The 23,320-nt window shown below is 43.4% G+C and overlaps 1 protein-coding gene across 3 annotated transcripts in view; it reads right to left on the bottom strand.

Annotated features, from left to right (window-relative positions):
- Window positions 1-16,470, bottom strand: part of STX2 (syntaxin 2) — a 44,180-nt gene extending 27,710 nt beyond the window's left edge. For all 3 annotated transcript variants that reach the window (XM_090062438.1, XM_090062437.1, XM_090062439.1), the window contains exons 1-2: window positions 16,322-16,470; window positions 4,926-5,003 (exon numbers count right to left, since the gene is read on the bottom strand). In XM_090062438.1, coding sequence (XP_089918564.1) covers window positions 4,926-5,003; window positions 16,322-16,351 — 108 coding nt within the window. In that variant the 5' untranslated portion in view covers window positions 16,352-16,470. The remainder of the gene's footprint in view (window positions 1-4,925; window positions 5,004-16,321) is intronic.
- Window positions 16,471-23,320: the final 6,850 nt, after the last annotated feature.

Raw genomic sequence — 23,320 nt, 5'->3', positions numbered from 1 at the left:
TGCCTAGGTATCCATGTGTTGCCATGGAGTTACTGAAAGCATCCTTTTCTGGTGTTACAGCATCCATATCACAGACAGTTCTGCAATTCCCTAGACAGCATCTTCCAGAGTAAACACCAGACTACTCAATATGAAGAGGAAGTTACTGGAGTGCTTTTTTATGACTTGCAGAGCATGCACATTCACTTCTTGACAAAAAGAAAACTACCAATTCCTTTCATCATGTCAGTGACGCACATTTCTCCAGTAAATCCTGGATCATTTGTATCCAGGTGGTTTACAACCTGCTTATTTCATGGTGGGTTACCAATTTAGGATGAGCTGCCCAGTTAACAACTACGGCTTTTATTGTTTCAAAGGCTGCTGCTTCTCCACTCAGCTGCAACTCATGAACGATCCCGTGCAAGTGACTGGAGAAGCAGTTCCCTCTGACATCAGAATCTCAGTAAACAGCTGGAGCATCTCAGAGATCCTCAGAGAGGTTTTCTGGAAGAATCCTTTCATTTGGCAACTACAGATATAAGTTTCTGGATAGTCGCAAAAAACATCTGTGTATGTGGATTTGCTTGTTTTAAAGATCAACTCTTTTTAAGCTGAAGCTTCCTTTTTAGCAAATCCCTTACAGTACATTACTACTTCTACTGCTAATGTCTTGAAAAAGAATCCACTGAATATGTGAATAATCTTTAAGGACATATGTTTTGGCAGCAGATGTGATTTAAGAATTAGTAGTGGAGCATATTGGTATACAATTTATCTTAATATTAGACGTATAAATCTTTAAGGGTTTCTTTAACCCTTCAATAAATTAACAGTAAAACTGATCTTCTGGAGCTTTAATCCTATCTGTATGACAGTAAATGTGACAGTGAAGCTAATGTTAGATGTGGACAGGGATCCTAATTTTCCATTCACCATGGAATTCATGTTTTTCCCATAACCTACTGGAAACATGGTGACATTTTCTAGTTCACTATTAATAGAAGTTAATATAGCAGCAGTGCCATCTATTGGTAGGAGGTCATATTACCAACCATTTGATCCAACTGTGGTTTAAATAGTGTTATTGAGTGTTATTTATGATGGCGATTTTTCTGCAACAGCTTTCACGGAGTACGCATGCTTCTATGTTATGCGCACTATCACTGCATCTAGGCACCACTACTGCAATTATAAATACACTAGAGCAATGATGATTGTGCAAGTTTTGAGGAAAGAACTAGCTGGATGCAAGGCTATGCCGGATGTTATGTTCTTTATGTAACTTCCATAAGACCCATACTGACAGGTAGGTAAGAACTAGGCAATACTATTTACAAACATCATACCTAAATATTTTCTCTCCATTATAGATCAGAATATCAAAACACAAGATCAAGTACCTTTAATACGATGAAAATTTCATATTTTAAGGAACAGGCAAACCAGCTTCAAAAAGAATACTACAATGGCATAAAACTGTATCCTGAAATGCCTTGTACAATGCTGAATATACTCGCCACACCTCAGTCAAAATAACTGAATCAATCACAACAGTCGTATGTCATGTTTCACTCTACAAATCGCACTACTACTCAAGTGTGGAACCAGGTCTTGGATCTGAACAATATTCTGCTGATCAGGAGGTCTTTTAGGTTCTATATTAAAATGTCTTGGCAGTATTTAAAAGCTAAACATAACGTTTTTACAATAGAGTTCACAGCTTGACTAGTTTTTTTTAAAACAGCTTTCTAGCAATTGAAACTCCACACTAGCTACAAGCTTGAAGCTCATACAGTGCTGCCTAATTTTGCTATACCAAAATTGTGATAGAATTAAAGATCCAGAAGATGAGTTTTGTGTCGTTCTCATGACTAAAAGGAAACAGGATACAATCTGACACAGAGGAAGTGACTTTACTGCATACAATTGTTCCTACAACAAAGTTAACATATGGAGGAAGCAGTCATTTACAAAAAAAAAGAAAATTGTGCTGAGGATCTAAGTTTGTTTTATTTCGGGGGAAAAATATCTAAAAAGTTGAAAAGACTGGGTAGTTTTCAAGAAAACATGTTCTGGTACAGGCAGTAAGCAAACCAGGCATGCTAAACCAACCATGACACACAGTCCATAAATTCTGATCTTGGGTGATCTAGAGGCCTTCTCCAGTCAGTCCAGCTGTAAATAGGTACCTGCTCATTTGGGCTCAAGAGACAAAAGGTCTCTAGGTATGATGCCAGTCACATGACTCCACTGTATGTCACTGGCTACAAGAACCAAAGTGTCTTAGCCATGCTAGTCCAAGGGACTGCTAGAATCAGTTTGAGCTTTGACCTTTATTGTGATGAAAGCGCACACTATGCAAACACCACAGAAAAATTATTTATGTAGACATAATAGGCTCAAAAGAGAACACAAGTCTTTTTAGCTATGTGGTTAGTTACTTTGATGCAATATATGTTTATACAAGGTAGGAAGAGAAGAAATCAAAGAAAAATATCCCACAATCCAAATGTGATTTAATGTGTGACCCTAAATAGCTCCGAACAGACTGTTCTCTGAGAGATGAGAACCTCTGGCAAATATGGCCTAAACAAGACTGAAGGATGCATGTGCCTCAGACCCCTCCCACTGCTGCGTACAAGAAGAGACAGCTATAGCTCTACCTGTGAATTTTAAGACATAATATGCATTAGTAATAGTAGTAGTAGTACTTTATACAGAATTTTTATCTGCTTTTCATCAGAAGTGGGTTTTTAGAAAACAGTTGAATAAAGTGAACTGAGATTCTGAGAGGGCATCTGATCAACCAAAGGCAGGAAGATGATGTTGTTTGGCAGTCGTTGATCCTTCCAGATCACGGTGTATGTGTGAGACGTCACCCAGGCCTTCAATGCACAGGTCTCAGCAGGAGTTCTGGAGGAGTGGAGGCAGCCAGTAGGGCTGTGCAAAGCTTCGGGTGCCGATTCGATCCAGAGGAGATTCAGCTGAATCTCTGAATCTGAATCAAACTGGGAGACCAATGAAAAGGTCTGAATCGATTTGGAAAAAAAATTCGGAGATTCGGGCAGTCCCCATTCGCCGCTACAGGGAGCTGGACCTGGGCTCTGTGCCGGTAAGTAGGGGGCAGAAGGGGGGGGTTCGAGGAGGAGGGAAGAGACTATGGGGGGGTGCGGGGACCTCCACCAGGTGCCATCCCCTGCCTGCTCCTGCAGACCTCCTGAGCGTCACCCTCCCGACCCCAGCCCACTCTCCTAGCCCCATCAATGGCTGCCCTGCCTGGCCCCAGCATCCCAGCTCTTTAAAAAAAAAAAGCCCCACTCACCAGCTGAAGCAGTGGCCGTTGGGGCTTCTGGGGGCTTGTGACAGAGCCTCCTATGCAGTGCGGGGCAGTGGGGATAACCCCCCTACCTGGCAGGAGCCAGTAAGCACAGGACTTTTAAAAGAGCCAGGACACCAGGGCTGGGAGAGCAGGCAGGGGATGGGGCCTGTTTGATTCAGAGATGAGGCCAAATGAGATTTGGCCGAATCAATTTGGGACAGTGATTTGAATCACTGAATTGAATCACTGTCCTCTGAATTGGCCAAATCTAAATCCAAAGTAAACACTAGCCATCTCGCACAGGCCTACTGCCCAGACCTTCCATGCCCCCTTTAGGCCACTGTGACGGACTCCAAAAGTCAGGCTGAGTCCAGATGTTTGGGTGCCTCCATGGCTGTATTTGTCTAAGTGTCCGGGAATTCAACCTGGGCCTCCAGTGTGGCAGACAAGGATTCTACCACTGAACCACAGAGGACTCCAGGAAGATGACATTTGTGGAAAAAAAGTAAACGGTATTACCAAAGATGGAATCAGTAGCAGAAAATACACAAAGCAGCCAGCCAGGCTTAGGCTGGCTGGGACAAAAAGACTAAACACGCAGCAGAAAGAAGCAACAGCAGGATGATTTATGTGATGTTGTGTAAGGGGAAAAAAAGCAGACAAACAAAAGAGTTAATTAGTTTGAATAAAAGACAAACAAAACATTAAAACTGCTTTTTAATAGAAATTCCAACCGACTTTTGACCATAAATTGGGCAGCACCTCAGAATCCAATACTAGATACAAAGTACCTTCAACTTCTGGGCTTAATTGTGATAAAGTTTTATAACCCAATTTGCAATTTGAACTCTACATTACCAATATTAACTGCATGTATTTGCGTTTGATTGAATACTTGCCCAACATAAAGCACATTTTTAAAAGACAGGAATCTCTGAGAAGGAAATGTTTTTCATTAATTGAGGAAGCCTGTCACATATTTAAATACACAGGGCACATTAAGATGACTTAAACATGCTTTCTGGTAATTAAGATGACTTAAACATGCTTTCTGCTTTACACACATGTAAGACAAATGCAAGATACAACTAGGTTTTCACCATGCAAAATTAATAAACAGAGTACTTGGACTTAATTTCACCAATGAAATCAAGTAATCTAATAAAGAAAAAAAAAGAATGGCTAACTTGTCATAGAATAACAAAAGTGGAGACATTTTGAATGCCTAACAGCTTAAATAGTGCAAAATTGTTTTGGTTTTTTGGGTTAATTTTTTTTTTGGGGGGGTGGGAGGTAAGGTTATATTCACATTCACAAGCAGAATGTCACACAGCGAAGAGTTAACACATCTATCTATTAAAACCTGAGTGGGAAAAGCAGCAAGAATGCTGCCATAACAGATGTACAGGGTTGAGAGGCACCATGGTGTTTTGAGTTCTAACTTAAGTATTTCTCTAGGTATGACTTGACAAAGCTGACAGACAAAAAAAAGCTTACGTTTTAAAATCAAAAGAAACTCAGAAAGCTTACAAAATATGATATTAATAAGTCAAAACTTTGTTAAATAGGATCACACTGAAGTGATGAGCATTAGAAAAACTCATGTCTTTTGCATTTGTTTTACCTGCTGGAAGAATTCATCCATAAAATAGTCTTTTTCAACAACAATAGCTGATTCTCCATCTTCTCCATTTTTTTTACACTGTAAAACCAAAACAAGTTACTCAATGTTAAACAAGTCTGTAAAACAAAGCACAGATCTATGTTCTGAAATAGAAAAGTAACAAATCACGTTTAGACACATTTAGCAGCAAGCAAGTAAAGTTATGCCTGACAGAAAGCTACAATTTGGTCTTCTTACTCTTTCCTTTTTTCTACTTTCTTCCCTTTCTATTTCCACCACCCCCGTTGTGGTTTACCTCTTCCTTCCCATCTCCCTGCCCCTTCCTCTGGTCTCTCTCTTTTTTTTTTTTTTTTTTGACTCCTCTTTACAAGCCCCAACTTTCTTCACATTTCTAAACCCTCACCATAAGAGCCAATACATACTAAAACAATCCAGTAAAAATTCCACACTACTGATTTTCTGTATAAACAAGAACTTGTCCACACTGAAATTAAGACTTAACAGCAAGACATAATAAAATAACTTTTCTTGCAACACAGATAACGGGAAAATAGTCATATCAAAAACTAATCATGTGAGAGGCAAGGATTTCTTTTACTGGACCAACTACATAGTTAGTCCAGCTTTTCAGTGCAAGACTTTCTTCCTCAGGTCTCTGATCACAGGAACCAGACACAGGATGGTCTACTAAAAGAAAGCACCCTAAGAAAGCAGCACCAGAAGTGAGCTGCTTGCTTCTCATATGATTTCTGGACCACCGCTGCTACAACATTGCTCTTATACTATAAAACTTCCTGGGCTGTCATACAAGAATTAGAATTCCATAACTTTCCCCCAGCAACCCACAGATTTTGAACTGGTTAAAAAACTGTTATTGGTTTAAATATCATACACTTATTTAATTTAATTTGCCTAGTAACACCTGGCAAATAAGTTAAACAGTCAATGGCAAAATGTTATTACACCCCTGGTTTGAAACACTTACATACATGCTTCATTTTACAGATTTCAATGGGATTATCTACAATAGTAGTGAAAATGTTGTTCCTGATCCCACAAACACCTATGCACATGCTTTATCATTTAACTTCTTAAAACACTCAACATCAAAATGCACAACGGCTCCATAAATGCTATATTTGAATACCAAAGAGATGACAGTTGAGAGAAACTGGGGTGGGAGGAGGCACAAATCAGGAAGCGTGAAGTTTGTTCGGGAAAAGAGTCCTAAAGCTAATTATAAAATATGGAAAAATTTGGCAAGGATGTTTCCAAAATCCCCATTTAAAAAAAAAACAAAGGGGGTAAAGCTATTAAAAATAGAAAAAAATCACATTATGCTCTGCAGGAGAAAGTGATCTGGCAATGTAACTGGTTTCCTCCACATTGGTATTGTGCATTTACCATATTTTCTTACATATAATACACATTCCCCTCTCTCCACCCTGCCAAGTCAGCCCTCCCCCCCTCAGTTGGGATGTGTGTTTTATGCAGGGAAGCAGTTCTCTTTACTGGAAGGGGAGCACTCCTGGAGACACCATGCATGCCGCACACCCTGCAGCTGTTAAGAAGGCTGCCACGTGCATCTGCCCAGCAAACTGAAGTGGGGAGAAGAGTAGAGGCCTGCGTTAACCCTTTCACCGTAGCTTCTGGCTGAGCTCTGTAGCCAGGTCTGAGGACACAAGTGAGCTGCTTGAAGTATTTTGATGAGGCTCGTGGAAACAACATGTTTATTTACAGGAGCTCATATAAAGAACTACTGTACATATACCAAAGAACTAACAGCCTTGCTACCAGCCTTTGAAAGGGTCTGATGCAAAATTCTACTGCAACCATGAGATCTACCACACCAGGATGTTCCTGATGCCACACGGCCTGGACACTCCACGTTTCCAGGAAGACTTACCTCGAGTCTCCAGGGGTGTGTCTACCCATTGCCCTATGGCAACATGGCAATGTACAGCGCGCTACAGCAAGGTAGCAATCACATGCATCTACATACAATCACCAGCTACACTGCTGTAGCAACATGCTCTCTGGGGATACCACGGCACTACAACGACATAGTGGTAAACTTTATCTATGTACTACATGCACAGCACAGCAACAGTCTGTACTGTGCCATGCTTTAGTACTGCCAAAAGGAACTAAAACCTCCCCACCGGCACTGGGAAGAGGCCAGAACAGCCCCTAGCTGCAAGCCCACAGCAGGCAGGCCACCCTCACCGTGTGCACAAATCCAGGGGGGCACATGCCCCCCAGGCCTCCCCCAGGGGTGTGCGCAGCAGCAGGGACCTGCCCCCCTCCCCAGTCCCTGGATGAGCTGCCGACGGCTCCGTCCCACAACCTGCTGTAGAGGGGCAGTGCCTACCCCTGCCCCTCTCCCTCCCTCACTGTGGGGGCCTTGATCTGCGCCCCTGCCCACGCCCCTTCCCTCCCACAAACTTATCGGCCGGATGCTGCTCTCCAAGCTGCCAGGCTGCATTCCTGGCTGCGTGCACACTATGGCTGCACGCAGGATTTATTGGTGACATTATTGACTACACTGGCCCAAAAAAGCCAATTGCCAATAATGTCAATTCTCCTTTTATCACTGCCGATCTGATGTGGACCAATATATCAGTGTACCTGTACCAATAAAATAAAAATATTTTACCAATTTCCAGATAGAAGGCACCAAAAATGAGGCAACTGCCAGCCAAGGCTCTCTGACTAAAAGTACCAGAGTAAATTCAACAAAAATGTACCAACAAGCATCTTAATACTTTTAGCTCTGGGATATTTTCCTTCAAAGCTGACACCTTGCACTGATTCACTCTTCTCATCTCAGATTAAGTGCACAACAGCACTTTACATGATAGTTATAAAACAATGCCCAATGAATCCCACACCAACTACTGTTAAAGTCTCTTTTGCTCTTCTATCTTGGTCCTTAAGTCAAGTCCCTTCTCCACAACCACCCATCAGGATTTCCAATTGGCATAATGCTTATCCCAGCCGTTACTGTTATTCAGACAATCTGTGATTATATCCTGGTTTGGACCTGTGTACTTAAAAGGTTTCCAGTGAGACTTCTGCCTCTGCTCTACTCTGTGCTAGGGCAACACTACCTGGGGCAAACCAGAAAAGTCTTATAGCAAAAGACTTAGGCTCAGAAGACTAGACACAAATCAACACCAATTTCACTCCTCCAACTCAACCAGTCAACCAGCCTTGCTTGGCTGCATTTGCAGTGGCCATCAGGAGTGCTCTAGCACCCCACAACCCTCTCCCTCCAGCTACTAGTATGGGCCAACTGCAGGGGTCTGGCTGCCTTTCCAGTTTCAAAAGTGAATATCGGTGCACGTTATTACTGGTTCAATCTAGGCAGTTTAGAGAAACCTGCAAAGATTGAATCGATTTAGCCTGGGGCTTTTTGACTGTCTGCACTTAGCCTGTATGAATAACTGTTAGCGCATGTTGCCTTCTGCCTTCAATTATTAAAAATGATTTTTCAACTTTAAGTTTAAACATCGAAGTATTGTTCTCCCTACAGTTTGAACCTTTCCCTAGTATATACACTGATCTTTTATAGGAAGGATAGAAAAACAGTAAATTGATGTCATATACAACTACTTTTATTTGTACATGGCAAAAAAAAAATCTTCAAGTGTTATTAGTGTTAACAGTATTATGCATTATGTACATGGAACGTGAAGGCTTGAAAAATGCTTGTGCTGAGTCAAACAGTGCTGTAGAGCAAAAAGTAAAATCCTGGGGAATAAAAGCTGAATCGCAATGAAAGGGGAGACAAAGACAGTACTCGCAAAGGCACATGACCAGCTTCAAAATAGTTGCATCTTCACATCTTACTACACTGAAAGGAAGGAGAAAATTCTATTGTTAAATAGAGAAGAATGAATGCATGATGATTTTCTACAGATCTCTAAAAAGCACTGCAAAAAGGGACTACAAGAAAACACTAACTCCTCCAACAGAAATGCAGAAAAAAAAAAGGTTACAATTGATTTACCTAATCTTTACTTCATATTTATCTTTAAAGCCTGGAATGACTTATTTACACAAACACATTTGAAAAAAAAAAAAAGTCAACCCATAAACCCATGTCACCATTATTTACAGTACTGAGTTTTTTTTTTCCTTTTTCTTGTTTATTTTCTACAAAATAAACAATAATTTTCAAGTTCAATCATCTGAATGGAAGCATCTGCAAACAGCACTTCTCTCTTCAAAAGACTGGTGTATTAATACAGCTCCTGAGAGCTTTTAGCTGGGCAGTCATGGAGACTGACATCCTCTGCCTATTTATTTAATATCCATTGCTTCTCTAAAAATATTCATTATACTCTTCTAGGAACCATGCTTGCCAACCCTTATTTTAGAGCCTTCAACATTAGCATCACCCCTATGGTTTCAAGTCTGTTCAAACTAATGTAAGTTATACATCATTTGTAATACCATTTTATCCAATTCCCTGCATCCAAACTAGGCATAAAGAAACTGACTTTCACAGACAGTTTGACTTGTCCTTCCAAAATTGCTTTACCTCAGCCAGATGGTTGAATTGCAAAAAATAAAAGTCACATTTGTGACTGGACACATTTGGAAACTGGACTGTTATAACAGATGTAGGCACACTGCAGAATCAGTCAATCCAAAGGGCAAAAGCACAGAAATATTTTCCATTCTTAACTGGTCACTTTACTAAGCTTTGCTACTTTGTTAAATTCCTAATTTTCTTCAATGTATGTAGTAAATGAATATAAATAACACAATCTTTTGAAGCATTAGACAATTAATTTTAAATGTTTCTTTTTTAAATCATTTAATTAATTTGGAGGTATATTTATGCTTGTAGAGATTGCACAAACATCAAAGAAGCTAGGGCTGTGGGAGAAACACACGCCACCTGGCAAAAACCTCTCTGTTCGGAATATCTGACCAGAGGAGGGGTACTTTGTGCCTGAGAGCTTCTCTCTCTCTCTTGCTGTTATACAGTTGGCCCAATAAAAGTAGAGGTGGACCAATACATCAGTCCATATTGGATCGGCACTGATAAAAGGAAAATTAACATTATTGGCTACCCACTTTTTTTGGGTACTGTAGCCAATAATGTACCAATAAATATAATATGCTTTCTGACTGGGGCCCCTGGACACCACATGCATGCATGTAGCCACAGCATGCACGCAGCCAGGAATGCAGCGCAGGAAGGGGCAGATTGAGGCCCCCCATGGTCAGGGAGGGAGTGGGGCAGGGGGGTGAATGGGATCCTGGGGTCAGGATAAGAAGTGGGACAGAGCTGCAGACATCCCATCACGTCCCGTCTGCCAGTGGCAGTGGCAAGCTGTGCCTCCCACTGCTGGATGGGTAGGGGATGTGATGCGGTCAGTACGTGGCTCCCAGGGCAAAGGCAGCAGAGCGAGGAGTCCCAAGGCCACAGCAGGCTGCCTGCCTTCACCCTCACCTCGCTTGGCTCCGCTCCAGTTAAAAGCGTCCCGGCACTTAAAAAAGATGGCGGCAGTGCTTGAACTAAAGCCGATTTAAAGCTTTAGTTCAAGAACCTCCACAGGAATTTTTAAGTGCCAGGAGGCTGATCCCCTGGACAAGCCACTTGCAGCTCCATCCTACTCCCCAGCCCAGCCCCAGGGACCCATTCAGCACTCTGCCCCAGCCCCCGCCCCACTCCCTCCCTCACTGGGGGAGCATCGATCTGCCCTCCCTGCCCCTTCCCCTACAAAGACTAACCTGCAGGACCCTACTCTCCATGCTGCCCAGCTGCAGCCCTGTAAATGAGTTATCAGATGGGTATCAGCCAACATGCTTGGTGAATAATTAGCTATCAGTATCAGCTGAGAAAATCTTTATTGGCGCACCCCTAAATAAAATACCCACAAAAATATTTGCCTCTTCATTATTTCAAACACCATCACAGCTACAACACAACATCACTTAAGTAGTAGCATCCATGATAGAAAATTCTTGCAACCTTTTCTTTTAAGAAATTCCAACACTTCCATTATTGCATCAGGTCTCTGAAATGTAGTGTGTGTTGGTTAGACAGAGACTTGCCTTTTTAGCATCCTATGAAGTTCTATTCAAGGTTAGCTGAGTCAGGCTATTAAAACAATTGTCATTTCCTGCCTCATTTATATTTCTATGGGAAACTTTGGAAACAAGCCAAAATAATAACTTAACATGATCATTCTAGAAATCCAGACTCACAGCTGCCAAAAGGAATACATTAGAGCGACAAAGTGCAATCAGAACAACAGCTAGGGAAGTGCAAGGCCAGGAAGGAGAATGACACAGCCCAACTAAAGTCTCACCATATGGCACACATTCAGTTCCATACCTCAGAATCAGTTGGTTTGATAAAATGAAAATTTCATTTTTTTTCATTAAAGAGACTAAAGTCACTAAGTATTTTTAATTACAAGCCAAGAAGAAAAAAAAAAAAGAGGTCTTATAAGTTATTGAGAACGCATAAATGAACATCCAAAAGATGTGAAGTACTAGATTTACAGTTGCCCAGGTGGCCTTACTTTGTATACGCAAGAGACAATGCTGTAATTTCAATCCTGAACAAAACAAGTTTAGCACCACTTATACCAACATGGGAGTGGACAGACAGTGGTATCAAAACCAATTAATACCAGTATAACTAAAACGATGGTTGCTATAGACAGATGAAAATGATACAACACATTGTTTGTTCCATAACACTCCAGCCTCACTCAATAAACAGGATGGAGTTCTGAAAATGCACAGCCAACCTTAAATGTTATTTCCCAATTTTCAAATACCGACTTTATAAACTGTACACTTTCCTTTAACTTTATTTTTCTAGAATACATATAATGATAACTTAACATTGAATAGGCCAGGGGTAAGCAACTCCTGCCATGGATGCCAGCGTGTGGCAAGTGAAGGGATTTTGCTTGGCACATGTGCCTGAAGGCAGACGGCAGGCAAGGGGCCGGGGCTGCACTGCCACAACAATGATTGGGCCCCTCGTGCTTCCCCTGCCATCCCACCATTGCACGCCAACATTTTTCAAGTTGAGGTTGCGGATAATTTTGGCCCTCTGCCCAAAAACATTGCCAACCCCTGGAATAGCCAATATTTAACAGTTACATTTTCACTTGATTTTACAACTTCACGTTTTCATTAATATATTTAATTTCTCATGGAAAATGTTACCTATAAGCAAAGAATTAAGGGCAGAGACACATGGGTAGGAGAACAGAATAACCACTCACTTTCTGACCTCACAATCTTCATTCTCAAAGGTACTATACAAAACACCTTTAGAAGACGGGCCTGGGAATAAAAATTTGTAACTTTACTGGACACTAAAACTTAAGGACTAAATAGACACTGACTTTATGACTCGATACAATCTACCTTCTAGTCCCTTTGCACTTCACAGATGGTAACTTTCTTCATTAGTCTTGCTCGTCTACTTAGTTATCCTTCCTACTGCATTACTCTCATCTTTTAGCAGATCCTGATAACAGATTTGTTTTGGGGGGTTTTTTTTTGTTTTTTTTGTTTTTTTGGGGGGGGGGAGGTTAAATAAAGCCCTGCTCCATTTCTTTAAGCAAAATGTTTTTATTTACAAATGGAGTTTTACACAGGCTGTTCATCTACCTGTAATTAGCTCAAGGTATGTCTGCTGCTTTTTCAGAATTTGTTCAGACAGGAATGAGCGTCTGTTGGTAATAACCTACTTCAACAGATGCTATAAACAAACTGGCAGAAAGAAAAGATTTTAGACAGAGTGGAAAGGGGCAGGGGAGGGGACATTGCTGAAAAGGTAATACATCAGTGGATAAAATGAACTGAGATGAACAAGGTAGTTAACACCTTGGGGAACACTGGATTTAACAGCTAGTCTACCTACTAGGATAAGAATCCATAGTCCCTGTTGAGACCATGGTTAATACAATCCAATCTGTGGATAACTGCTTGTTCTGCGATTTCACACTGAAGTTTTGTGTTTTTTTGTCAGGGGGAGGCGAGGGTTAATAGATTTTGTTTAAGGACAGCAACTGAGGTCAGTAATGAAGTGTTCAAAGAGGTTAATATGTTCTGCCATGGGCTTCTGTGTTTCTGGAATTGAAGTCAAATTGGCGCCCATTTTTTCTTTTTATATTTCAAAGTAAAGGATAACTAAAAAGAAAGTATTTCCCAAAGGATGCAATTAAAAGTATTATCAATTACACTAATAGCTTGGAACAGGAAATGTTTCTATACTGCGGTAGGCAAACCCTGGCACTGGTGACAGAGTATGACAAGCGAAGGCGTTTTGCTTGGCACGCGTGCCTTGGGGAGGACGGCGGCGAAGGGGCCAGGATTGCACAACCACAGCAAAGATCGGGACCCTCACAGCAGCTCTGTCATCTGCCCCTGGCACCCCAACATATTACAAGTTGAGGTTGCAGGTGTTTTTGACGTTTTGCCTAAAAATGTTGCCGACCTCTGTTCTATACATTTAAAGATGCATTTAACAAAAATAAGAAACGTGAACTCCAATTAAAATACTTGGTAGTTTATCTTGAAATAAAGATAAAAAAGGCTTCAAGAGGACATGCCCGCAGACGACAGTATGGTAAGCTCCGAATCAACTTGAGTGGGGACAGAAAAAATCCCCCTTCCTCCCAACCACATAGATTTAGCTTGGCACGGGGAAAGCTTATAGTTAGACCTTTTTAAAAATAACTTATCACCTCTTAAAAGAAACAAAAAGATTTGTGTATTTTATTAAACAGACTCTTAAATGTTTTAAATCAAACATGCATTTATACAGTTGAACTCATTTATACTGTTTAACCCGTACATGTTGAACCCATTAAAATAGAGTTGCTATAAAAATAAGAGCTTTTCTTAAACACAAACTAATGCTCATTTGCCCGGGGGGGGGGTAGAATATACACTGGATACCAAATTATGATATCTTAAACTATTTGTATAACATACCAAACACACTTAGGGAAAAAAAAGTGTGGAAGAATCTCTAAGCAAACAAATTAGCCTAAAATATTATTTTGGCACTAGGTCAAAGAGTTACGCTTAGTGAACCCTGAAGATCTCTCAGGCCTTTGATAGCTTATTGTTCAAAAACTAAAATACAAACCATTAAGCATTAGATAACATATTTGCCAAATTAAATGCAGTGAAGCTACTATACTATACTACACAGAAGAGAAAGAATTAAAAAACAGGTCAAGTCATAATGGAAATTTCATGTAGCAGCCAGAGCCAACCGAGTGTTCATATGGCTCACAAAATTTTCCTAATGAAATAATTTTTTATGCAAACAACTTCTCTATGGATGAAAAAGAAATTATTAACAGCAGAACTCTTACCATGATGAGGGAAGTATCTGCTAATGTTAAGTTTTAGTTCTCTCTCACTATTCAGTTTAGGAATTTTCTTTTTGGAGAAGGGGAGTATTACAGCAAGAATATTATTTGCTTGTACAAATTATTTCTGAAAATAAATTTAGCCTAGGTGATATTGTACACAATGTGGCCTTGCTGTATGTGGGAGGAGGGGAAGAGGGACACTTTTTAACCTGAAGTTTGTCTCTGGATGAAGTAGGCCTTTCTAATTACTAAAACAGTATAAAAACATTTAGACTTTTAAAGTAGCCCGTCAATAACAAAAGCATCTGAAGGATTTAAAGGGTGTAGGTTGAAGCTATGCTGGTCTAAGGACATAGGCAGACAAGGTTATTTGGGTACTGGATTTACTCAAAGAACCGTGTCTGCTGAAGGATTTAAATGCGTTTTACACACTTACTGAAGTTATAGTACTACAGAAGTGTTTCATTAGTACTATCCAGTGTTTATTTTCACTCATAATGAGAGGAACACCCTCACCTGTGCTACATGTTTTCATCAGTCAAGGATTTCTGCATGCTAATCTACTATGAATGGACAGCTTAAAGAAACCCAGTAAATGGAAGTTAACTGTCTGTCTGTAACAGATGCACAGTTGATGCTTCCTGTACGTTCTCACTGATAGCTGTTTTAAAATATGCTTAGTATTACAGATTTAGTTCAGACCATTTAATTCCACATTCTTTCAAACTCTGGGCACAGTTTAAGAGGTGGGGAAACAAAGGTCTAGGAAAGCGGTTCGAACCTGCAGATATGCTATAACACCAGTTGCGGCACCACTGTGGGAAGATACTGCCCCACGTGCCTGTTTCTGGGAGACACCATGCAGGGTCAGCCTGGGAAGGGCTGCGGCAAGAGGATGAGGTTCTGCCACAGCCGCTTCCTAATCTGGCTGTGCAGGAGCTGCACACTGAGGTCCAACCTGGCTGTCCTGGAAACAGTACCGTGAATATATTTATAATGATCTAATAAATTACAAACATGTCAATTACTATCATCATAACACAGATTATAATGTGCTTAATATTTTAAATTAGGGCTTTGTTTTTTTATAAATGGGATGCCACTATATTTCAAAATACTTTAGAGGGCTGCCTTAAGTCCAAGAGCAAGTACTCTTTCTTACGGTTACTGAAAGGGAGCAATTTTCTTTAGAACAACAACAATTCCGACACGCGATCCATTTCAGTATATGGCAGTTGCGCAAAAAGCCTTCAAATGGTACCTACCCCCACAGGGAGCAAAGAAAAAGGCCACCCAACCTCCTGTCTGGAAATAGCTTCAACACCAAACAGAAGATAAAGCCCTTCTCCGCCTTTTGGCAAAGATGAAGTGCAACTGAAGGCATCTGAACTCCCTGCCCGGCCTCCGAGCCTCAGACTTGGATGACCGCCTGGATGTGGCGTATCTGAACTGCTTGATGTCTAGGAGGGAAGATACTGGCCCAGCCCTAGTTTTATGACCTGTGGAGCTTTGAAGACACCACTGAGTATTGCTCAATAGGATGTGGAACCCAAATGACATTGAATTAAAAAAACAAAAAAACACTGTGTTTTTCAGGTAACTGGGTTTCAACCCAGCCTCCACCTCTGTGGGGGGAAGGGAGGACACCCCAGAAACCAGCTGCATGTGTGGGGGGGATGGGACTCTGGGTTGAAGGGGGCCCTGCTCATCCTCCAGCAACCAGCTGGGGGGATGGGGGAGACCTTACTCACACCCTGGCAAGCAGCTGTGCAGGATAGGGGGACCCTGCTCACACCCCGGCAAACAGCTCTGTTGGGGAGGGGGCTCTGCTCACACCCCAGCAAACAGCTCTGTGGGGGGAACCCCCAGAAACCCCCACTCACTCCCCAGAGCAGTCGGGGGAAGGGGCGGACCCTGCCCACAAGCACCTATGCGGGGGGGGGGGGGGGGCACTCTGCCTCCAGCCTCGCGCCGCTGCACCGCTCCAGCGGCGCCGCCCTGCCTATCCCCGGGCCCCGCGCTCACCGCGGCCAGGTCCGCCAGCCGGTCCTTCATCCTCGCCGCTTGCTCGCACCGCTCGTCCGGCTCGATGCGCCTCCGCCAGCGGATCCCTCCGCGTCCCCCAGAGGCAGCGGCCACTCCTCCCCACGCCAACCCCGCATGCGCCGCGCGGCTGCTGGATGCACAGCTGGAGAGAGCCGCCAGCTGCGTGGGGGCGGGGCCATGCAAATGAAGGGGTGTGGCCGTGCTGGGAAGCCGGCGGCTGCTGCCGGCCCGCGGGCCCGGGGAGGTTGGATGCGATGCAGGGACATCACCTGCCCCCGCCTGCGCCTCCCTGCCCCGCGGGGGCCGTGTAGCAGGGGAAGGAAGGCCTCGATGATGTTGCACAGAGGCTTTGCGGATGCAAAGACAAAGCAAAGCACTTGGGACCCTGCTGCACCTTCAAATGGGAACTGGGTAGACACCAGCTCCGGAGTTGGAACACCCTTTCAAGCACTAACTGTCACTTCCAAGCTGAGGTGCCCACTGAGCACCCAGCAGCAGCGTGGGCACAACTCTCACAGTGGGTCCCATCTGCCGGAGGTGGTCCGGCCACCCCCACCCTGCGTGCAGAAATCTCAGGGAATGGCACAGGTGTAATATCTTTTATTAAACCAACTAGATACAGGCGGTTCTTGACTTACAATGTTTCCAGTCACAACATTTCGCACTTACGACGTTTATAAGTTGACACCCTGATTCAACTTTCTGACATCAGTTTTGACTCAATCCGGTGCCACGCCATGCCAGCGAGCAAGCTTGCTGCCCATGTCCCTGGAGAACATCTGTCCAAACTGCCTTGGACACTTTCTTTAAGAAAACAGACGAGACTCCAGAAACCCTGCAGCCAAGAGCCCTTCAAAAAGTCCATCCAAGAGCCCTTCAAAAAGTCCAGCAACGTCACCTCAAAGAAATGCTTCCAAATCAATATGAGCACTATTCACAATATACATACGTTAATGTAGCTATATTACTCATCTATAATTGATTGAGTACAAAGTTCTGAGCTTTTTTGGTGAAAATAGGGTATCGGGCCTTGGTTCAGGAACCAATCCCCATTTATAACATTGTTTCCTATGGGAAAATCAGTTCCGAGTTACAACGTTTCGACTTAAGATGCAGTTTCCAGGAACCAGTTGTGTCGTAAGTCCGAGAACTGACTGTATTTGCAAAAAAAAAAATCTTTATTTGCAAGCTGTCCTTCACAGGCACCCTTCATCAGGCATAGGAGATAGCAAAGATTGTAAAAGTTCTCCTAGGTAGAAATGAAAATTCATGCATATTTATCGTGACCCCATCCACTGATGTTGGGTCATCAGCAGACCCAAAGTTTGAGAACCGCTGCCTTAGTGTGTCTCAGTTTATTGCAGGATCGACCAGTGCAGTGTGTAATACATGTAACATGCAGCCCAGGCCTTTGAGTAGCACAGGGGTGCTCTAAAACCAAAATCAAAAAGAAGAAATCATTCTGTGCTGTAGCATTTATTAATGTATTGCACATGTAGTGTGCCACAGGGTCTCAGGCTACTGCTCTAGACAAATGCAAAGTGATAAATTATTGCCTTTGGGACCTTAGTGATGTGATTTAAGATAAGAACCAATGTTGTTTTTTGTCCCAGGACAAGTTGTGCCTGTGTCTGTCCCGCAACAGAAATGTCCCAGGACTGGCATGGGCAGACAAGGTCCTTTGGGTAAATGTGATATTTTTTATTAGACCAAGTAAATAGTTAGACAACTTGTTCTTTGCAAGCTTTTGGGCACAAACACACTTCCTTATGCATACCAAGAGTCAGGATTGGCATGTACACTTACTCTGACCAGGATTTAGTGAGCAGCTGAATGCAGTGCTGGGGGGGCGGTTTCTTCCTTTTTGTTCTTATTTTAATTTGGTGCAACTGTTCAGATGCACTTTGCAATATTTCAAGCTCAGTTGTTAGTACTTCTTCTCCTGTAAACCTTTTCAGGATTTATCCTGGGGCAACAGACGTGGTCATCTGGAGAACTGCACTTTGTCCCCTACATAAAGAGGTATATCCTGGAACAAATGCGACATCTGTCTGTTGCCATATAGATATCATGTCAAGGAAACATAATGAAGTATTGGAGTTGGCAGAATTTTGATAGCAGAAGAGAATGAGATATAACAATGAGGCCAAGTTTTTTGCACAGCCTCTTCAAGTGCTGCTCTGATCCCCTTCCCCAGCCTGTTCTGCTGCTCTGTTTCCTTCCCTGTGTTCGCTGCCTGATTTATCGCTTTACTTTCTGCTTCCTGTCTTATCTTCTGCTGTGCTGCCTGTTCCCTCCCTGATTTGCCACGTGCTACACACACAGGGTTCCTGTGCCACAAGTTGGGTACCCCTCAGATGTAAGAAAGCACATACCATTCATGGGTGTGTACATACGTGTTTTGTTAGTTCCCCTTAGGTACATATATGTATGTGTACAATATAAAATCATATGTAGCACCTGAAACGAAAGCCAAACACAAGCTGAAAGTTTATAATTTAATATCTGGGGCAATGTTGATTGATACACAGATAACATCACTATGGGGACTTTCTCATTATGCTTAGAGCACAATCAGAACATTGGGAGTCCATAGCATGAACAACAACGTGCAGGAAGTTGTTCAAAGTCCCTGATACAGACCAGGTGTCTGGCAACAAACCCCTGAAAAAGACATGAAGAAGGGCACTTCATACCCAGAATATTGTCTATATGCCTCCTAATCATACAGTCAGTTCAATAAAAATATCATCCACAAAAATCCTTGACTCTCATTAATTTTGAAAAAAACAACAGTTTTTCAGAAGCTGCCAGAGATTGTATGTTAGCTTCAGGATTTGAATCAGGGTACTTGGGAAAAAAAAGGTTATTTTCTCTGGTGGCTGTAAATTTGTACTCCACACTTCACATTCTCAATTTTAAAAAGAAAACAAAAAGCCCTGTAACCATTGCAGTTGTAAAGATAACCTACACATTTTGTAACAGATATTGAAGTCTATATCTGAGGGATAAATTGCTCTGTTTTGTTGGTATTTGAAGTTAAGCCTGAAACCTAACCTTTTTATGTATAGGGACAATCACCTTGAAATTTATGCTTCAAAATAATCTGCCTTCTATTTTACACTATCCTCTAACGCGTTAGAAAATAACATAATGTATACCCTGCTTCATTTGTGGACAGTCAGTTCCATCATTTTATCGTGGAAAGCTCCACGGCTGCTCTGGAGGAGGCTGCAAATCTAGTGGTCTTAAAATACAGGTGCGTCTTGTGACCGCTTTCCAAACTTTTTTAGTATATCCTGAGCACGTCTACACGAGATGCCTTAATGCACAGCAGACTGTTCTACTGCGCATTAGCACATCATGGCAAAACCCAGGTTAATGCACGTAGAATTTGCCTACTGTGCATTACCACAACAAAGTTCACCTTTGCTATTGCACATTAGCACAGCTACTGCATCTTGACCGAGTAGCTCAAACTAGAGATACTACACAATGTGCAGAAGGGAAGGCACATTAATGAACATGTAAACACACCCTCTGACAATGAGCGTATCACCCATGGCAACGTATTCTGACCCCAAGGCACCGGGCATTACTATGGATCTCAAGATTATCCAGTGTTATTCTAATATAATAAAGGCCTTAAGCTGTCTGTCTGTCTGTCAGTAACGCTTTAATTAAACTCTGATTGGTTGTCTCAGTAGCCAGTCACAATGCTGACTGAAACAACCAATCAGAGTGCTCTGCACAGACAGACACACAGGGCGGAGCACCGCCACAACAGCAGCCAGAGCGGCCCACAACCTGGCCCTGCCCCTTGGAGGCAGAGGGGGATGATGGGGACTGGAGTGCTGCCATAAGGGAGGTGATGGAGTGGGGGGGTAAGACCCCCCTGGGTCTGCTGGTTGGAGCCAGGAGCTGGTGCCCCCTCACAACAACAACAGCTGGCAGGGAGGGGAGGTGGTGGGGAACAGGGGCGGGAGGGGGGTAGGAAGGTGAGCCCGAAGTGGCAGAGTGGGAGAGGGAGGGTGGCCCCAGCCCCAGGTGAGGGGGTGGGGAGGGGGAAGAGACGCAGGCCTCTGTCCCCACTCATCCCCACTCCATCATTCTTGATGGAGAAAACAGCCAATCAGAGTGCTCCAAGCCTGGGGGAGAGCCACCATAATTCCGAAGCTGCGCCGAGGACGTCCCTGCAAGTAGCAGAAGAGCGGCAGCATGGGCCATCAGGTGGCAGCACTCCATCCCAGCTCTGCCCCCTGCATCATTCTTGAGGGGCAATTGACTAGTTAATAAGCATTTCGGAAGGGATGTTTATGCCTTAGGATTTAAGTCAATATTAGCAATCAGGATGAAGCCTTGGCAAATTATCCTACAGCTGTTGTCTAGGGTTTTCAGTAAAATCTTTTTATACATTCCTTTGAGACGTCTGGAATTGGCCCCTTTTAGACTAGATGAACCTCAGGTCTGATCCATGAGGAGAAACGTTACGTTCCTATTCACTGACAAAGGGGCTTCCTTCGAGTCTGCACTACAACGTCCCTCCCTGCTCATCAGGAAGTCGTGTGTGTTCTCAGCGTCTCGACATGTATGATTGGATGAAGTCACATTTCCTTTTTCAGTTTATTATTCCAGGAAATAGAGTTGTGATTTTTACTGTGTATTGTGTTAATTAAGATCAAGTACCTCATTTGACATGTAAAACATTGTAAAGTATTTAATAAGTTTAATTAGCTTATTTAATTACAACGTGACTATTATGCCCGTAGTAAAATCAGCTAATTATTTCAGAACAATATTTGGGGAGTCTTAAAAATGGCTTTTAACCAATATAAAAATAAAGTTATCAACCAAAATATTTTCTGGAAGTATCTGTATCCTTGTCAAAAGCTGCAACACTTCAGTTAGTCTATAAGGTGCATCTCCACCCTGACTTCTGCCTGACTTTGGACCAACAGGGCTACTACTTCTCTTAGGTCTACAGTAATGTGTTTTATGGCCTCAGCTCTCTGGAAGAAAGGCTTGATTTAATGATCTCATTACAGGGGAAAAGAAATATGTAACGTTGTAATATTTTACCAAAAGAAAACGGAAATATTTTTCATTCGTAGTGGAGTTTTATAGCACACAAAAGCTGCAACAGACTGCAAGATCTTTTTTCAGATCTTGATTTTAAACTTAGTAAACATCATAGGGTTAATAAGAAGTAGCAGACTATGTTTGTGCAGCCCAAGGGATCTGAAATACTTTAAAACTTCATAAGATCACAGGAAAGTAGGGCTGGAAGGGACATCACAAGGTCATCTAGTCCGGCTTCCTGATCAAAGCAGAAACACTCCCAACTAAATCATCCCAGCCAAGTGTCTGTCTAACTTGCCCTTGAAAATTTCCAAGGATGAAGATGCCACAATTTCTCTAGGCAGCCTGTGCCAGTGCTTGGCCACCCACGGTGCCAGAAAATCCCTACTAATCTCTACGTTTTCCCTGCTGCATTTCGAGGCATTGCTCCTAGTCCTGTCCACTAGGGCAATTCTCAACCTTTTGCACCTTACGTCCCACCAGCCACTTTGTCAAAAAACCCTGGTCCCACTGTGATAAAAACAAAACTCCCCTTTTTTTCCCCAAGAAGTGTATTTTTACATCTACATGCACGTTGGGGTCATTAAAAACTGCAATAATTTTGTTGAGAAAAGTCCCACCGACACAACCCTCTCCATGAACAACGCGTGCCCCCGGAGGCTGGGGGGCACAGCGACTGCCCACTGGCGGCCGCAGGAGTGCGGTGGCAGGGAGCAGGGAGCTCCTGCAGGCAGCCGCGGCAGTATCAGTGTCGGTGGGGGTGACAAGCACCGGGCCAGCCGCCAGCGGCCACCCGCAGACACCGCCAGCAGTGGCCAGTGGTGATACACGCGCCACTGACGGTGGCGAGCAGCGACTGCCTACAGGTGCCGCTAGCAGCCGATTGCAGGGGTGCACCACCAGTCTCAAGGGGTGCACATACACCCGCGTGCACCCCCTACACGTCACCTGCGACCTTCGCATCCCGCTGGTTGAGAAACACTTCCCTGTGGTCCCTCTCCCCTCTCTAGGTGCCCTTCAGGTGTTACCCACCCACCCCCTCAGTTTTCTGGGACAGAAATTTCATAAACCAGCTTGACCTGAATCAGTTAAATCTGATACCACATTCAACCAGCTTAATCTTAAACCCGTTTCAGCCATTTTGAAACTGGGTGATGTGTACTGTTCAGTTTAGGGTGGCCATCACAGAGGACAGTCTGGTTGTCCACACTAAACCCAATGCCTTGATGTCCTCCGTTTTTCTCTTCAAGAGGCGTTGGGTTTCGTATCAAGAGGGCAGAGGACAACTGGATTGTCCTTTATGATGGCCACCCTAGTTCGGTTACAGGTTTAACACACTTTCTGATCTCTTAAACCAATTTACTTGCGACTTCTGCCCCTAGCCGTGTTCACGCTAAACCCTAGTTCTTTCAGCCTCTTTTCCTAAATCTCCTATAACTGTGCTGCCTTCTGCCCCCTAACCCAAAGCCTAATTCTTCCAGCCTCGTTCCCTCAATCTCCAGTCATTCGCCCCCCGTTCCTACTAGCCTGTTTTGCGACATCTGTCATTTGCATTGCTTTGTGCCCCTCTTCCCCAGCGGAGGGAAATCAAACGAGCAGGGGCATGGACGGACCTCGGAAGCCAGGGGAGCACAGCCACAACGGACTGAAGGAGCATCCTGAAGGACAAGGAGGGAGGTCATGAGGGGAGGCCACTAGGGGGCCCGAGGAGCCCGGCTGAATAAGAAGGCGAAACGCTCGAGTTCTTTTTATTGATTCCGTCCTCCCCGCCGCGCTGAGGGGGCTTCACGGCGGGCTCCGCGCGCGCGGGAAAGACTGAAGGGGGAGGAGGCGGGGCGCGGCCAACGGGCGCCAGGCGGCGGTTGGGCTCGGCGCGCGGCGCATGCGCGGGGCGGGCGC

The sequence above is a fragment of the Crocodylus siamensis genome, chromosome 9, assembly GCF_052110815.1.
Source record: "Crocodylus siamensis isolate JL-2025a chromosome 9, ASM5211081v1, whole genome shotgun sequence".
Lineage (NCBI taxonomy): Eukaryota > Metazoa > Chordata > Crocodylia > Crocodylidae > Crocodylus > Crocodylus siamensis.
This window is presented reverse-complemented; position numbering and strand designations above follow the sequence as displayed.